Source organism: Vairimorpha necatrix, chromosome 4, assembly GCF_036630325.1.
Source record: "Vairimorpha necatrix chromosome 4, complete sequence".
NCBI classification, from domain to species: Eukaryota; Fungi; Microsporidia; family Nosematidae; genus Vairimorpha; species Vairimorpha necatrix.
In genome coordinates, this window is record NC_088819.1 from 1176306 (window position 1) to 1193785 (window position 17480).

The 17480-nt window shown below is 26.8% G+C and overlaps 13 protein-coding genes and 1 non-coding gene across 14 annotated transcripts; 7 read left to right on the top strand and 7 right to left on the bottom strand.

Moving 5' to 3' along the window:
* Window positions 1–1252: 1252 nt before the first annotated feature.
* VNE69_04180 (DNA replication licensing factor MCM2) lies at window positions 1253–3568 on the bottom strand (the record flags this gene model as incomplete). Its single annotated transcript, XM_065473431.1, has 1 exon — window positions 1253–3568. One exon carries the CDS (start codon window positions 3566–3568, stop codon window positions 1253–1255), a length of 2316 nt encoding a protein of 771 aa, XP_065329503.1.
* A 238-nt stretch (window positions 3569–3806) lies between these two features.
* VNE69_04181 (uncharacterized protein) lies at window positions 3807–4667 on the bottom strand (the record flags this gene model as incomplete). The annotated part of the gene is made up of 1 exon (XM_065473432.1): window positions 3807–4667. The coding sequence occupies one exon, from the start codon at window positions 4665–4667 to the stop codon at window positions 3807–3809; it is 861 nt and encodes a 286-aa protein (XP_065329504.1).
* Window positions 4668–5184: 517 nt separating this feature from the next.
* VNE69_04182 (E3 ubiquitin-protein ligase RFWD3) lies at window positions 5185–6486 on the bottom strand (the record flags this gene model as incomplete). The annotated part of the gene is made up of 1 exon (XM_065473433.1): window positions 5185–6486. The coding sequence occupies one exon, from the start codon at window positions 6484–6486 to the stop codon at window positions 5185–5187; it is 1302 nt and encodes a 433-aa protein (XP_065329505.1).
* A 393-nt stretch (window positions 6487–6879) lies between these two features.
* Window positions 6880–8250, bottom strand: VNE69_04183 (enolase; the record flags this gene model as incomplete). Its single annotated transcript, XM_065473434.1, has 1 exon — window positions 6880–8250. One exon carries the CDS (start codon window positions 8248–8250, stop codon window positions 6880–6882), a length of 1371 nt encoding a protein of 456 aa, XP_065329506.1.
* Window positions 8251–8682: 432 nt separating this feature from the next.
* On the top strand, window positions 8683–9144 carry VNE69_04184 (uncharacterized protein; the record flags this gene model as incomplete). The annotated part of the gene is made up of 1 exon (XM_065473435.1): window positions 8683–9144. The coding sequence occupies one exon, from the start codon at window positions 8683–8685 to the stop codon at window positions 9142–9144; it is 462 nt and encodes a 153-aa protein (XP_065329507.1).
* Window positions 9145–9203: 59 nt separating this feature from the next.
* On the top strand, window positions 9204–9410 carry VNE69_04185 (uncharacterized protein; the record flags this gene model as incomplete). The annotated part of the gene is made up of 1 exon (XM_065473436.1): window positions 9204–9410. The coding sequence occupies one exon, from the start codon at window positions 9204–9206 to the stop codon at window positions 9408–9410; it is 207 nt and encodes a 68-aa protein (XP_065329508.1).
* Window positions 9411–10046: 636 nt separating this feature from the next.
* VNE69_04186 (uncharacterized protein) lies at window positions 10047–10280 on the top strand (the record flags this gene model as incomplete). Its single annotated transcript, XM_065473437.1, has 1 exon — window positions 10047–10280. The coding sequence occupies one exon, from the start codon at window positions 10047–10049 to the stop codon at window positions 10278–10280; it is 234 nt and encodes a 77-aa protein (XP_065329509.1).
* Window positions 10281–10322: 42 nt separating this feature from the next.
* VNE69_04187 (uncharacterized protein) lies at window positions 10323–11669 on the bottom strand (the record flags this gene model as incomplete). The annotated part of the gene is made up of 1 exon (XM_065473438.1): window positions 10323–11669. One exon carries the CDS (start codon window positions 11667–11669, stop codon window positions 10323–10325), a length of 1347 nt encoding a protein of 448 aa, XP_065329510.1.
* A 146-nt stretch (window positions 11670–11815) lies between these two features.
* On the bottom strand, window positions 11816–12378 carry VNE69_04188 (uncharacterized protein; the record flags this gene model as incomplete). Its single annotated transcript, XM_065473439.1, has 2 exons — window positions 11816–11964; window positions 12207–12378. The coding sequence occupies 2 exons, from the start codon at window positions 12376–12378 to the stop codon at window positions 11816–11818; spliced, it is 321 nt and encodes a 106-aa protein (XP_065329511.1).
* On the top strand, window positions 11846–12070 carry VNE69_04189 (protein kish; the record flags this gene model as incomplete). Its single annotated transcript, XM_065473440.1, has 1 exon — window positions 11846–12070. The coding sequence occupies one exon, from the start codon at window positions 11846–11848 to the stop codon at window positions 12068–12070; it is 225 nt and encodes a 74-aa protein (XP_065329512.1).
* A 68-nt stretch (window positions 12379–12446) lies between the features above and the next one.
* On the top strand, window positions 12447–12520 carry VNE69_04908. Its single transcript has one exon. It is a non-coding gene; the product is annotated as a tRNA-Ile (tRNA).
* A 596-nt stretch (window positions 12521–13116) lies between these two features.
* On the top strand, window positions 13117–13644 carry VNE69_04190 (V-type proton ATPase 21 kDa proteolipid subunit; the record flags this gene model as incomplete). The annotated part of the gene is made up of 1 exon (XM_065473441.1): window positions 13117–13644. One exon carries the CDS (start codon window positions 13117–13119, stop codon window positions 13642–13644), a length of 528 nt encoding a protein of 175 aa, XP_065329513.1.
* A 524-nt stretch (window positions 13645–14168) lies between these two features.
* Window positions 14169–16361, top strand: VNE69_04191 (general transcription and DNA repair factor IIH helicase subunit XPD (RAD3); the record flags this gene model as incomplete). The annotated part of the gene is made up of 1 exon (XM_065473442.1): window positions 14169–16361. The coding sequence occupies one exon, from the start codon at window positions 14169–14171 to the stop codon at window positions 16359–16361; it is 2193 nt and encodes a 730-aa protein (XP_065329514.1).
* Window positions 16362–16767: 406 nt separating this feature from the next.
* VNE69_04192 (eukaryotic translation initiation factor 2 subunit beta) lies at window positions 16768–17376 on the bottom strand (the record flags this gene model as incomplete). Its single annotated transcript, XM_065473443.1, has 1 exon — window positions 16768–17376. One exon carries the CDS (start codon window positions 17374–17376, stop codon window positions 16768–16770), a length of 609 nt encoding a protein of 202 aa, XP_065329515.1.
* Between the last annotated feature and the right edge of the window lie 104 nt (window positions 17377–17480).

The window sequence follows — 17480 nt, forward strand, 5'->3', positions numbered from 1 at the left end:
ATGATGCATATTTGCTCTATATGTTGCTGATAACTCCATTACAAAGGTCTTTAGGTATAATTTCTAAATTTTTGTCTTTATGTCAGATTTACAATTTTTTAATAGCTACAATTTTAATTATACAGAACTAGAATTATATAGAACTTCTCAATTTAATACGATTTTTTACCATACGCTTTACATGGATTTAAAGATATATTTTTCGACTTTTTACATCAGATCGACGTTTTTATGTATAAATGACCTTTTTGTTCGTAAATATTTAATTAATTTAATATATGATTTTGATTTCTTATTTACATTCCTTTTTCAGAACTCGACATAAAAATTGTAGTTTTGACCACACTAGCATATACACAAAGTTTTCTATAGATATTCGATTGAGTTTTTTTATTGTCAACGAGAAACGTTATCATGGAGTTTTGATCCAAACCCCGTCATATTCTTACTTCGAGTTTATTCTTTTGATTATATACGTATAATAATTTCATATAAAAAACATATGAAAACTATTTATACATTCAAATAATTTACCTGCTTGATATAAAAAGATGTTCTATATTTTGAGAATTTTTCAGAAGCCACCAAGAGGACACCAATAACTATATATAGTGAAAAAAACATTAACAATCAAACAAAAAATATTAAGCATATAAAATTTTTTTTTAACAAATCATGAATTTCATGACGTCGATTTGCGTATGTTTATTTGTCATAACAATTTAAAAATATCACATGTCGATTTCAGAATGTTGTCTTACTTCATTCGCTTCTCGATAATATTTTTTTATTACTAAACATTTTTACGCTACAAGTTATACTCGATCTCAAATCTGTTTATAGATCGACACTATTAATAGTTGATACATAAGTAAAAAATACTTAATAAATTTTTTAATGATATAAAAAGTATTAATTATAATATTGATGTTTCTTACAGGGAGCAAATGTTTTACAAAACCAGGTAAATAATACGTAAAATGGGGTTTGCACAAAAATTTTTATGAGACACATCCTCCATTTTATAAAAAAAATTAATAACGTGTAAATTTTTTAAAAAGAGTATATATCTAAACTAAATAGGCTTGTCATTCAGTTCTTAATCTTTAGGTTTTTTTCATGTAGTAACACATCTATAAATCCATTTCTCAATATTTTTTTTTATAATTTACGCAATTCTATACATTAAGAAATCATATTATATAAACAGTAATAAATACATTAAAACATTTTTAAATTAATATTCTTTTATTTAAATACTTCTCGTTACTAAATTTTTCTCTTTGTCATATAAAAATCCATTATCCAAAAATTCCTTACTTCCGAAGATATCTACTGGGCAACTTATCCCATATCCTTTTAGTTGTTTATCAAGTTCTTCCAGTAAAATATAATTAGAATTATATGCTCTAATTCTCTCATTAAACATTTCTTTTAAGATGAATATTATGACGTCAGCATTACTCTTCTTGAAATATTTTAAAAATTTCTTCCTCATGTTTTTAGTTACTGAATATTTCTGTGCTCCCATGAAAGAATCTAATACAACAGAGATTGCTTCGTCGATATCTTCAAATGATACATAATTTCTTAATTCCATCTTAGCAAATGCTTCACTTATTCTGATAATACACTCAATATGTCTGACAGTTATAGGCAGACCAGAAGAAATGCTTTCTCTTCTTAATTCTGAGTATAAATTAGATATTTTGTCTACATTCACATTAGAAAATACAGGAGTGATATGTGTCTTGGCATATAAAATGTATTTCTTAAGGAATTCGTGGTCCAAAGACTCGGCGTAATCAGAGACATTTCCTCTGTGTGAATTGAGAATATGATTGGCCATTATTTCATCTTCCTTAGAGTCAATATTATCCTTAACTACGCACAGGATATCAAATCTAGAAAGAATAGGATCACTGAGATTTACATTCTGAGCAAAAGTAAGGGACGAATTATAAACACCCCTGGTAGGATTAGCTGCCGCTATGACAGTGCATCTTGCATGTAAAGTGGCCACAATCCCCGCTTTAGAAATAGAAATAGACTGTTGTTCCATGGCTTCGTGGATAGAAGTACGATCATGATCATTCATTTTATCAAATTCGTCAATTAGACACACTCCATTGTCCGCTAGTACAAGAGCTCCACCTTCTAAGGTCCATTCCTTAATTACAGGATCTCGCCTTACAGAGGCAGTCAAGCCTACAGAACTCGCCCCTTGACCAGTGGCGAGTACTGCTCTATTACTAGTCTTCTCGACATATCTTAGAAATTGAGACTTGGCTGTCCCAGGGTCTCCTAGGAGTAAAACATTTATGTCTCCTCTGACCCTATGATTATTCTTCTCTTTCATTACTCCTCCAAAGAGCGCTATGGCTATAGCCCGCTTTACATTAAAATGTCCACATATAGAAGGCGCTATAGAATTAAAAATAATATTCTTCACATTTGGATTCTTAGAGAGTCTTTTAATCTCTTTTATATCTTCCTCATTTAATTTACATTGATTGACATTCTTCTCTATAAAAACACCCTCTATAACAGTAAAAAAGACAGGGAAGCCATTCTTAATATTTAATGATACATTGAAATTATTCTTGTAAATTCCTATAACTTCTATTTCTTCTCCAGGTTTGGCTGTATCAATCAAATCATAAAAAAGTAAAACTTCCTTGGATCTAGGCAGAGTACCAGGCGGGACTGTACCTGGTACTTCCTGAAGAGTCAACTTCTGGAAATCCTTGTAAACTGTCTCGGAACTATTAATTGTAAAAGGACCCCTGCTCTGACACTCGTAACAATGTGTGGGCTTTGATGAACTGGCCGAAAATGGGCCAAATACTGCTTGACACTTCATGCAAGTGTATTTTATAATAAAGAACTGGGGAAAGACACCAGTCCTTCTGGTGACTACCCCTTTAATCCTGACTAATTTATTAAGATGATTATTCCTAAGAGACCTAATATTTTCACTAATAGGGAGATCAATAATCCTACAATGTAATTTCTTCTTGATCTGATCATAATTTGGGAAATATACTTTGACCACTTGCTCTAAGCCACTCTCAAATATTTCCAGAGTCTGCTCTGGATAACAATCTAGCAATTTCAATAATGTCTCATTGAAATCTGAAATGTCCATATAACTTACTCTGAGACTTTCTAGATTTTCAGAACACATTTCCTTAATACATTTTATATATTTCTTATTTTTATGCGAATTAAGAAATTTTATAAATAAATTCTTGACTGCATGAATAAAAAATGTTTTCTCAAAAAACTTCTTGCATAAATTATTTTCAGAAATAATTTTCTCTACGTCTACGTCCTGGTAATCTTCCTCAGATGGAGGATCAATTACTTCATTATAAGACGAATTTGTAGTGAAATCCAAACTACTCTCTTGATACGCATCTGAAAATGATTCATTTACATTTTCATCTATGAAGTTTTCTTCTATTATTTCATCTTCACTGTAAGAGTCATTTTGTTCTCTAAATGGTTCCTCACTGGGCAATTCTTCCATATTTTCTTTTTCTTCATCAATTTTTCTTTTTGACATTAAAGGGGGAAAATTAATTAGGAAATTATGAATTATCATCTTCATAACAATATGTATAAAATACGTTAATTATTATCATCTCTGTTGTATATATTATATAAATTGTTTTCTTGTTTCTAGATAATTAGATTTACATAAGTCAGTCTATCTTTTTAATTCGTTTTTCATGATACTTAAAATTTAGATATAGAGGTTGTTGATGATCTGGCATTGTATTTCATAAACATCGCAGTCTAGATTACTGATGATCATCTAAAAGACCCTTTGAATATTTTATATATTTGTCAAGTTCCTGTTCATTACAAAGTTCTCTTAAAATCATTTCACTTATGAAATTTGACAAGAAAATATATTTCTTGTCATTATTCGCTCCATCTATCAATTCTTTAATTTTATTAAACATGTTTTCTAATAAATCTGCTTTAGAATATTGGTTTATTCTATTTTGTCCTATGATATTTTCAGGAATGCATATCCTCTTTAGTAAAGCGAACTCATTACAATATCTAGAGGGTATCTCTTTAATCTTTCTATTATCTAAATCTACTAATCTTCTATTTATGTTTTCTATTATGTCAACACATTTTACAAAATAAAACCATATCTGTGGCTTAATTTCTATATTTATATCTCTACTAGTATTTGTTTGTGTTATGACAATATTCTTTAATATATTATTAACTAATATCTTATATATATTTATATTCTCATGACTGTACAAATATAAAATATCAATATTAGTAAAATCCAGCATCTCCATTTCTGTAATAGTCTTATCTATCACGATAGCTATAGATTTCATATATATCGACAAAGTATTATGATAAAATGCTTTATCATAAAACATTAATGACTTAGTAGTCTCTAGTATTTCATCTATTTCTAGAAAGTTATCTATAAATGTATTATCCTTGCTTGGTCTAGTTAAGAATGTTATCAGGGATTTTTCATAATAATGGGAATATTGCATATCTTGAAAATAGAGTTTGTATGGTACAGTAGCCTGTTTGTTATACATGAAAATATAATCCCTTATGAATGTTAGTGGTGACTTGTACATTGTGTTTTTCATTTCATGTTCTTTGATTGTAAATTCCATTTAGGGCTTATCAATTTTTTCTATTTTATGCTGAATTTTTCTTTTTTATATTTTTTTAAACCACTTTGTTTGTATACAAACAAAGTGGTTAATGCATAATCTGACCGTAAAATGAATTTTTTAAAAAGATATAAAATATTTTTAAAGTGTGATATACCTATAAAAACTTTAATATTTAAATAATTTATTTTTAAAGTGTAATATACCTATAAAAACTTTTAATATTTAAATAATTTACTTTTTAAGTTTAATATGTCTATAAAAACTTTTAATATTTAAATAATTTATTTTTACAACAGTATATCTATTAATACTTAGATTGATTATTATGTGTTACGTATCAATATAAAAGTTAACTATAAAGAAAACATTTACCTTTTTTAAAAAATATCTTAGCAGTTTTTTATGTTGCTAGTTTGTATTTGGAACATTTTGCAAATTGTAACTCAACGGTATTTTGATTTTTTCTATGATTCAAATCCTTTCCTTTTTTCTTCAAATTTGTTCATGTTTGATTTTATTTGTACAAATATATAAATTTCTCTGTCAATATTACCAATAACTCTGTTTTTACATCAAAACATATCATATTCTCCTCCACTTTATACTCAATTTCTTTTTCATATTTTTCATTAGTCACTACTATTTTATTTTCACTCTGATCTACCAGATAATACATTTTATTACACATCATCTCCCTATACTTTATTATTTGTTTCAGTCCCATATTTATTGCTTTTTCTTCCGTCTCATTTATATGATAATGTAATATTTTATTAAATCTATTTCTATATACCAAAACTACACTATCTTCTTCGCCAAATATATTTATACAATTCATATCTTCAATATCTAAGTTTAATTTACATATTTCTGGAATATCATCGTGTAACAAAAACATTTCCCAGTTGTCATCAATTTTCAATTTGTAAATATTGAAAACTGTGCCTATGTAAACATACCCTTTACATTCATACAAGGAGTGTATAGGTATATTACATATTTTTACTGTCTTTTTATTGTGTCCTAATATGTAAAAGGTTATATTTCCTTGTACATCTCCAATAATCAATTTATTTCTATTTTTTTGGTTTGTTAATAAACATGTTATCTTTTTATAATTCGTGTCTTCAAAAATGATATTAGAATTGTAAATATTTACAATATAAAACTTATCTTTTATACTTAATACCACATTCCCGTCAATATATTTCATATGTGTTATAATTCCTGTATCATTAAAAAATTTTATACTCGTCATACCTGATTCATAATATTTAACAATACAAGGTTTGTTATCTTTGATCGTCGATAAGACGATCAGATTGTTCACTTCGTCTATCAAAATCAGACTGTTTTTAGTATTAAAATTCACTAAAATTTTTTTATAAAATAAAAAATTTTGCGAATTTTCTTTTTTGTTTATTTTACAATCACAAATTTGTTTAGTGTTGAGTTTTAATATTTCTAGTTCTGTTTTTAGTGCCGATATTTCTTCTAATAACTTGTTTTTTGCGTTGAATTCAGTAAGATATTGTTCTATTAATTTGTGTTCTTTTTCAGTGTTTAGAGCTACTACTTTTGATGAAAAAATCAGTCTAATTTGAGATTTGAGACATTTTGAAGAGCACACAGGACATAAGACATGTTTTCGTTTACCGAACCATTCTAGTATACAAGAATGACCAAAAAGATGGCCGCATTTCATACTTGCTATTCTGTGATCACCAGAAGAAGTGTATTCTCCGAAACATATTGGACAAGTGACACCTTCTTCTTCTTTTATTGAGTTATTTATATCTGAGACATCATTAGACATTTAGAGGGCAAGAGAAGATATTAAAAAAATAACGGAAAAAAATAATTTGATTTTTTAGCAGAATGTATGGAATTAAGTTAGTTAAGCGAGGTTTATAAAAGTTTTTTAAAAAATAATAAAATTTTTTTTATATTTTATAAACTTTAAAGAATATTTAAAAAATTATATAGAATATTACAAAAGCATACAGATTTATACTGAATAAATTAATTTTTCAAGCAATATAAAAATGCATATATCTAATTTGAGAAATTTTGAAATGCAATTGTGCCTTACTTCTATAGATTATTTAATCTTTCATAAAAAGCCAATAGAATTAAATTTAAGAAATTTATACACAATAAATAAATACATACACAATCAAGAAATATTTTTAAACATACATTTCTTTTATTATATTACTTTTATTTCTTGGGATGTTATAAATAAATACTCAAATATCTCAGTACACGAATTATAAACTTCATTCTCTTTATTGAGTCTACTAGCCGTACTCATTAATTCCTCCACCACCGTATTATTTCTAATCATTAATGATTTATTATACAAATCACAAGCCTTATCAATATTATTAGTCAAATGTTCTATATATCCTTTAGTACAATAATATTTATAATCTTTCTCACATTTCTCTAGAGCTTCTCTCGACTCTTTAATATTCCCAAGAAACAAATGACAATAACATTTTAATAATAAAACATTATTACTTTTATAATTCTCTTTACTTCTCAGTATCCCACTAATATAAGACAAGGCTTCTTTATAATCCTCAAGGAATATTAATAAGCTGACATATCCTTCTTGTATAATAATATTTCGTTCTACAGCTAAACCTTCTAAATAATAAAATCTTGATTTATCAAAATTAGTCATTTTCTGGTATTCAAAAGAAATATAATAAAAAGATTTCCATGTACAAATCATCTTCTTATTACAAATATTAAAACAACTTAGACTTTTTTCACATTCTCTGAGTTTACTGTAACATATTCCAAGATATAAATAAATTTGTCCTGTTTGTTTATCAAAGTCAAGACATTTTAGTAAAACTTTTTTAGATTCTTCAAAATCTTCTATTAATAAGAAATATAAAGATAAAGATAAATGTGTGAACACACATTTATCGTATAATTTGTAAGAAGTGTGACTTATATTAAATAAGTCAAATTTGTTTTTTTCTATAAATAAATTTTTAGAAAATAAAAATGCATAAATTGGATGAAAAAAAGATGTGGCAAAATTGAAATCAAAATTTTCATAATTTAGAAATATTTGGTATAAAATGTCTCTTTGTTCATTTAAATCAAGTAAACTAGAAACTTCTTTTTGTGTCAACATTTCATCTTTTATCAAATAATACAATGACTCAATATTCCTTGTATCAGTTTTATATGCTTTGATCAGTAGATCTTTCTTTAAGATGTCTTTTTTAGTCAAAGATTCCCAGAATATTTCCACAGATTTGAAGTTTAGAATATTTTCTAAAGATAAGATTTCGTAAGATGGAATTTTAGGAAGTTGATTTTTGGGATTTGTGTTTGTTTTTATGATTGATTTGTAGTAAATCAGTCTTATATGGTAGTCATCAAGGGAGATATCTTCTAAAATGCTTAGTATTTTAGAGTAATATCCTAATTGATAGAGATTTAGTATTAGATATTTGAAAGCAGTAGGGCATTTTGATAATTTGTAAAAGTGTTCTGCTAAGAGAAGTGAGCCATTGTATAATTCAGAGTTGTAAAGTGAAATGTACCAAGATTTCATAATAGGGTATATTTAAAACTAACTTTAAAACTTTAAAACTTTAAAAAATATAGATAGTAAGATATTATCAAAATATAAGAATAATCTTTACAGATAGATGACAAATTTAGAGTCTAATAATTTACTTTTTATTAGAAGGAAAACATGGGTTTATTTATTATAAAAGATTAAGAGGCAGAATGTCAAATATGCATAAGTGGCACAATATGAGAATATTTTAAGAGGCAACATGTCAAAACAGATAATACGCCTTACGTAGTAAAAGACTATAAGAGGGGGGTATGTCAAATATAAATAAGTGGCACAATGTAGAAATATATCTACTGGCAATATTCCTTATAAAAATCTGTCTATCCAGACACAAATTTGTTTTAAATACACATTTATGATTGTATACAAATATTTTGTGTTTTATTTTTTTACCCTCCCACTATGAAAATAAAGATAAATTCCCTTGACACTTTGATCTCCCAAATCTGCAAGAAACTCCCACCATCTTCAAAAGAAGACCTCAAAGTCCTCAACAAGTTGAAACTGTTCATTGACAAGAATACTATCCCTAATAATGATACCAGGAAGACTGAGTACACTGACATCTTGTTTAATAAGACACTAGATATTTCATATCTAAGACGAGATTTCTGTAAAGAGATTAATGAGGAATATAAGAAGTGGACTCTTATGTATAAATCAATAATAACCAGTCAACTAGTAGATAATATTAGTACAGTAGTACATAATGAAATAAATATAAGTACAAATGATTTAGAAGATATTAAGAAGATGAATGAAGAGAGTGTGAAGTTGTTAGAGAGGATGGACAAGATATTAGTAGAGAGGAAAGGGCATTACAATACGGAGAAAGGGATAATCAAATATTTTAGATCTTTATAAAATAAATATTAAATCTAATGTATTATAAAACACTATAAAATAAATAAATTTTAGATCTAATGAGACACCCCCCTCATTTTATGAAAGTTCTTCTAAAATGCAGTAAGTTGAAATATGAAGATATTAAGAAGATCGAGTATGTAGACAGTAAAGTGAAGATTTATACAGTAGACAGAATACTAGAATATTCTATAAGGCAGAAGTGTGGTACATATATTGTAATAACAGATGATAATATAGAATATTATAACATGGAAAATCTATAACATAATAAAATCATATATATAAAAGAATTTTATTTAATTTTTTACCCCTCTTTTTTGTGACTTTGAAATTTATAACGATACGTTTTGAGCCTTTTACGTTAATATAATATCAAATTTAAAATTAACGTTTCAATTTGATAATTGTGAGTGCGTATATTATATACAAATGCGTCTTTAATTCATATTATTATTTTTGTAAAACTAAGTTCCAAAATATCGTCAGAATCGTTTTTTAGAATTTATTTAGCCCTTCTAGAAAAATTCACAAAAACATGTACCAAAAAAAAGTTGAATATAAGCGTCAAAACTTGAGCTTAGAAGTTCAAAAATTATCTCATTATAATTTTTAAATGTTTTTAGCTTGACTTTGCTCCTTATATGTTACTAAAAAGTATTTTTCAAAATCATGTTTTCTCCTTTTTAAATTCATTCATTCCAAAATGAAAACTTAACAAGATTAAAAGAGGAAATACATATTAAAAAACTAAACTTTTTGATCCCGTTTTCAAAACGGGGAAGCATACGCTAGTTATTATATAACATATTATATAATAAATCTATTAGCACCTAATATTTTATATTAAATCTATAATATATCTATTATATAACATGTTATATAATAAATCTTTTACACCCATGAGTAGAACATCAAGTGGTAAAAAGAAATACGAAGGAAGATTAAGGAAATTAGAAAAAGAAGAAGAAAAGAAAAGGGAAGAACAAAGGAGACTTGAGAAGATCGAGGATGAGAAGTGGATGGTAGGGGCCAAGGACACGAAGAAAGAAGAAGAGGCTAAGAAAAAGGAGGCAGAGAAGGAGAGGCTTAAGAAAGAAAGGCAAGCCGCCTATGATCAAGAAAACCATAAATAAATTTATTCAAAATTCACCATGTGTAGAATATCCTCTGCTTTCTTATTGTGTGTTTTCTCTTTGTTGTTTTATTAGTGCAGTGTACGCCTCTTTGATCTTTTTTAGTTTGTTTATTATAGTATACAATTTCTTAATAATTTCTTCTTTTTCAAGTATCTTAGTATTTTGTTCATTTATCTTAGCATTTTGTTCATTTATCTTAGCATTTTGTTCATTTATCTTTTCTTTTTGTTCAATTATCTTAGTATTTTGTTCATTTATCAGTTGCTCGTTCTTCTTTATATTCTTCTTATAATGATATATCTCTAATAATAAATAATTATCTCCATGTTCAAGTCTATTTCTATACACTTCTTTAATTATCTCATTCGCTATATTTATCTCTTTAATATATTCCTCATATATTTTATCATTTTCTTCTATATATCCCCTCATTAGTACTATCGTGTTGTTTATCTTGTTCACCTCTTTGTCAATTTCGTCTGTATATTTACAATATCTCTTATTTATATTTATCTTCTCTTTTAATATTTCTATATAGTCCCAGTATTCTTTATAAATCTTCTCTGTGTCTAAATCCTTTATATTTCTAGTGCATTCTAAGATTCTCCCTTTTAGATCTTCTACTTCTCTGCCTATGACTGGGATGATGTCTTCTCTTTCTGTGAGAATATATTTCTGGTATTTGTGTCTTAAGTCTCTACACTCGAGACTTAGTTTATTATTTGTGTATTCTGAGATATTCAGTCTTCTGTAAGTTTCCTGGTATGATTTGTTTAATTCTTTGTATTTGTTTATTAGGTCACTTATATTTTGGGGGTCGTCTATGTTTTTTATTATGTTTTGGTCTCTTTGTCTTAAGAGGCTTGTGTAGAGGCCTAATGTTTTCTTGTATTTTGATTTTTCTATTTTGTAATTTCTATTTAGTTTTTTTATTTTCTTTAGTAATTTGCTAATTACATTTGTATTATTATCTATAATATTATTATTATCTATAATATTTTTACTAGTATTATATTTAGTACTATTTATAGTAGTATCATATCTATTACTATTATTATCTATAATATTATTATTAATAGTACTATTTATAGTGTTATTTTGAGTTGCCTCTATTATGTCTATTATTCTTATTAAATTATCAAGTCTCATTTTATAAAACTCATTCTCTATTTCTATGACACTCCTGCTCAAATTCAGGGAGTAAATACTCGTCTTATATTTCTCTATCTCTCTTGTCATCTCACTAATAGTGTACTGGTTTTGTATATTCATTTCATTGAGTGTCTTATTAGATTCTTCTATATTATTGTACTGTATTAAAATCTTCTTATAAATTAAGTAAGGGATTTGATCTATTTCTTGTTGTGTTAAAATAATAAAAGACATCTTAAGGGTAAGAAACAAGTAATATAATATGGAAGAGAGAAGGATCTTTTATATATACTATATACATATATATATTATATATACTATATATGTATCTATATCTATAATATTATACTATATTATTTTTGTTTATCATACATTACTTTTTAGATCTTTTTATTTTCTTTACCCTTAAGATGTCCGCTCTCTTTCATTTTGACTCTTTCTGTAGACTCCTCATAATCCTCGTCTGTACTGTCACTTATGTAAAAATCCACTTCCCATCTTGGATTACTAAAAGAACTAAAGGAATACCCTCAACATTCTACAAATTATCAGTCATAGGAGAGAGACTCAGTGTGTATGTATCACTTATATGCTTTATATTTGGGATGAGAAAACTACTATCATTTTTCATATAAAAAATAAACAAAAAATAAATATATACAAAAATAAGATAAACTATAATATTGACTTTATAATATTAACTTTATAATATTGACTTTATAATATTGACTTTATAATATTGAATTTATAATATTGAATTTAATTGTGTACATTTCTTCTTGAGATTTATTATCTCTTTAAGTTTATTATTTAATTCATCATAAGAATCTGTAATATTAAGAGAAGTCTTTCTCTTTAATATCTCTGTCTCTACTGATCTTATGGCCTCGTCAATGTCATCAGTCATTTCTAGTGTAGAGAAAAATAAATCATATAATTTCATAGGGGAGGGGAAAAGGCGAGAGGAAATATGCATCATAAAATCAAAATAAAAATATTTAAATTTCTCAAGCTCTGGTAGCTCAGTCGGTTAGAGCGTCGTGCTAATAACGCGAAGGCCCTGGGTTCGAATCCCAGTCGGAGCACATTTTTATACAACAAAAATTGAGAAGAAATTTTTAGAATTATAGGAAACAGTGATTAATAGTCAACAAATCATTTTATTTTTCTATGTATATTTTCATTTGTCTGAACTTATAAGGTATTAAAGAGTAGTAAAATAAACATTTTATAGATGGTCTTTTGTATGTATTTTAGATCGTATTTATAAAAGTCATGACGATATTGGAGAATGTAAAAAGCGTCATAATATTATCATGTCCACTGTTAAATAAAACAAGGCCAATGTCATTAATATTTGAATGTAATTTAGAAATTTATAAAACTCCGTCTAACTAGTTTTGGACTTGCGAAATAGGAAAAGACTTGAACTTTGAAAATAAAATGCGCCTAAAAGTTGTCTTAGGCTCAAAATTAATATTAAAAATTTTAAATGAGATTTAAAAAATCTAATTTTTATAGCTACTTTGTATCTTTTCTATATCCATAGATAATTCATCAGTACATGATTTCTAGCGCAGTAGAAAACACATGTATTGATATATTTACTTTTTTTTTATAAATACTTTTGGATGTTATAATTATAATTCATATTTTTTTGTTTATTACCCTCTTTTTTAATATGTTAAAAGTTTTGTTCTACATTTCTCTTATAGTCATTCCTTCTCTAACTCTAATCCTCAAAAACACTACCAGTTTCTTATCTATTGGTTACTTGGGCGTCGTCATGTGTCTAATCCTCGGCATCTTAGGAACTGTCAGAGGCATGTCATCTATCGCCAAATATGTATCAGGAGTCTGTATAAGCACACCAAGAGTCAGTAACAAAAGCATATTTGGTACTGTAATATGTGAAGCGGGTCTGATCTTATCAATTTTACATTGTATAATAATGTGTGTGACACTTAATAATATGAAAGATACGCTTATAAATAATTATCTAATACTTTGTTCTGGGATGATAGTAGGAACAGGGTTCTATTTCTCAAGTACTGCTGTGGGGATTATATGTGGAGTAATAAGTTTAGCAGATGCAAAAAATGCAGAGATATTTTTCAAATTGGTGGTGCTTGAGTTTATACCTGCTAGTGTTGGATTATTGGGATTTATATTGGGAATAATATTGACAACAAAAGCAAAGAATTTATAAAATAAACAAATATAAAATGAAAATATGTAAAAAGTCGTTTTTAATTTAAAAAATAAAATTTGATAGAGTTTTGACATTATTTGGTTTTATAAATTAGAATGACTAGTATATGCCTTTTAAATGTTGTGTTTTTCATTTAAAAAATAAAATATAAATTGAGTTTTAGACTATATTTGTTTTTATAAATAAGACTGGCCAGTATATGCCTTTTAAATGTTGTGTTTTTCATTTAATAAATAAATATTTATTTTTAATACCGTTTTTAATTTGTCAGGCTGACCAGTATATGTCTTTAAGTTGTTGTGTTTTTCATTCAATAAATAATTATTTATTTTTAATACCGTTTTTAATTTACAGTTTAGTTTTTAAGTTACTCTGTTCGTTCTTATTTTGTAAGATAAATCCAATAGCTTTAAAGAAAACATTCGTTTTTAATTTATTTCTCAATAAGTTATGTATATAAATAGTAAATATACTATTTAATAATTTGTATAATTAAATTTCAATATTATTTTATCCCTAGGATGATTATCAAACTAGACGACTTATCTGTTTACTTCCCATATTCTCAAATTTATCCAGAACAATTAAAATACATCAAAGAATTAAAAAGTAATCTAGACACTAATGGTCATATCTTAATAGAAATGCCTTCTGGTACTGGGAAAACTGTAGCTTTACTCAGTATAACTATTAGTTACATAATTCATATGAAAAAAAATGGAAAAAAAATAAAACTAGTTTATTGTTCAAGAACTGTCTCAGAAATAGACAAAGCTCTTAGTGAACTGGAAAATCTAGTCAATTATATCAAAAAATATATAAAATTCGATTTTTTAGGTGTAGGTTTAACAGCTAAAAAAAATTTATGTGTAAACAATGAAGCTCTACAATCTAGAAATGTAGACATGACATGTAAAAAACTACGAGATCTTGAAAATTGTGATTTTTATACAAATTTGTATAAAGATTTCTCTATTCCGCAAGGTGTTTATACACTCGAAAAATTATTAGAACTTGGTAAATCAAAAGGTATATGTCCTTATTACTTAATTAGAAATAGTCTACCAATATTCGATTGTATAATTTACACTTATAATTATCTAATAGATCCTAAAATTTATGGTATTGTTTCTAAAGATCTAAGTGAAGATTGTATTATAATTTTTGATGAAGCACATAATATTGATTCTCATTGTATAGAAGCTTTAACTTATGAAATAAAACGTAAAACATTGGATAACGCGACAAAATGTTTAAAAAAACTTGTTAAATGTGTAGATATTAAAAAAAAAGAAAATAGAAATGTATTATTAAAAGAATATCAAAAAATGAAAGGTACTTTAAATATTTGTACAGAAGACACTATTCCACATTTTTACGCTGAAGAAGAAAGAAAATACGAATTTATTCCTGGGAATTTGAGAGATTCAGCACATTTTGTTGGAATATTAAAAAGATTGGTAGAATTTTTTAAAACAAAACTTAAAACAACTCATTTGACTACTGAAACACCAGTAAATTTTTGTCAATCTATACGAGATTTGACATTTTTAGACAAGAAAACATTAAAATTCTGTTCTCAGAGACTTGGACTTTTGATTCAATCTCTTGAATTTGATGACGATGATTTGTACTCATTGCGGCGTGTCGCCGATTTCGGTACTATGGTTTCTATGTATTCTAAAGGATTTTCCGTTATTTTTGAACCTTATGACACACAAGCTCATACTGTTTTTAATCCAATTTTGAGACTAGCGTGTCTTGATTCTTCTATAGCTATTTCACAAGTTTTTTCAAAATTTAAAAATGTGATTATTACTAGTGGTACGTTAAGTCCAATAGAAATGTATCCTAAGATATTGAATTTTGTACCAAAAAAAGTTGTAGAAATAGGTGCTACTTTAGATAGAAATGCAATTTCGCCTTTAATATTGACTAAAGGCAATGATCAAATGACTATAAAATCTACTAATGAAGAAAATGGTGTCAATACTATAACTACTTCATTTTCATTGAGAAGTGAACCATCAGTAGTACGGAATTATGGTACATTACTAATAGAACTAAGTAAAAATGTTCCTGATGGTTTAATATGTTTTTTCCCGTCATATATTTACATGGAAGAAATTGTCAGTTTATGGTCAGAAACTAATATAATAACTGATATAATGAAAAATAAATTAATTTTTATTGAGTCACCAGACCACAGAGAAACAGATTTAGCACTTAATAATTACAAAAAAGCTTGTAGATGTGGCAGAGGCGCCGTATTATTTTGTGTAGCAAGGGGTAAAGTGTCAGAAGGTGTTGATTTTGAAGATGGTTATGGTAGATGTGTTGTTATGTTGGGAATACCTTTCCAATATACGGAAAGTGTTAGATTAAAAAAAAGATTAGAATTTTTAAGAAATGAGTATAATATTAAAGAATATGAATTTCTTACATTTGACGCTATGAGACACACGGCTCAGTGTTTAGGACGAGTATTGAGAAATAAAAAAGATTATGGGTTGATGATTTTAGCAGATCAAAGGTTTGACACTAAAGATAAAAAGACTAAATTGCCTAAATGGATACAAGGATTTATGGAAGAAGGGAATTATAATTTGAGTATTGATATGGTATTGAGTATAGCGAAAAGGTTTTATAAAGAAATGGCACAAGAATTACCAGAAAAAGGAATTAGTACATTGACAGCCGAAGAAATATCTTAAAAAAAAAGTGAATAAATTAATTTATCTTTTTATTTTAATTTTGTGTATTGCAAATTAACAAATAGTTAAGCAATTTTTCAAGCTTATATTGAAGATACTTGTGCAAAAAAAATAGATGTGTTTTTGTAACATCCTTAAAAACACAATTTAATTGGATGTTTATGTTTTAACTTCGTAGCTAAATTAAAATGAAACTACGACATTATAATTATGAGATAGCAATTAAAATGTAACTACGATATTATAATTGCTATAAATTTACAACCATGACACTAAATTATGAGATAAATTTACAACCATGACACTATAATTATGAGATAAATTTACAACCATGACACTAAAATTATGACATAAATTAAAAATTTAATGTAAAATTTTTATTATAATTTTAAATACTCAGTTTTCTTTAAATTATTCCTCTTAATTTTGGTTTTACTCCGCTTTTACTTGACAATCCATCAATATCATTTCCAACACAATGACGCCCGCCACATTTATTACATTGCAAATAAAACAACCTTTGTTCTTTTATTATCGCCGTATCTTCAATTCCATCACAACTTTTACATACCACAAAATTCTCTATAAATTTCCTTAAAACTTCTTGAATTTTGGCCTTTAAAAAGTTCCCTTTTATCCACAAATATCCATCGTCTTTTACTGACCCTTCTGCCATTAACTCGCTTGTTATAAATTTCGTAATATGAAAAACTTCTCTATCTAAAATATCAGCAATTTCTACTATATTTACTTTAGTTCTTATGCCTTCTCTTTTAACTTCGAGAGGAAGTCTCAATTTATTACTAGATCTGTCTTCTTTATCTTTTTTTAATATTGACATGGCATTTTTCAAAAGTGTGTAATATTGTAATTCTGTCGGGGTGTCTATTAAATCATCTTCTTGTTTTGTACTCTGAGTCGTTTTACGTGAACCAAGTCTGGTTTGTCTCTTCATACTAAATTCTTTCAAATTTATACCAAGTTCTTCAATTTCACTACTGCTTGAGTCGGACATTGAGCCCTAAAAAAAATGAAAAAAAATACCAAAAATCTGAAACTTAAAGAACAAGTCAAAAGCTTTTTAATATTTGCCCCTTACTGAGTTAACAACTGAGCCCA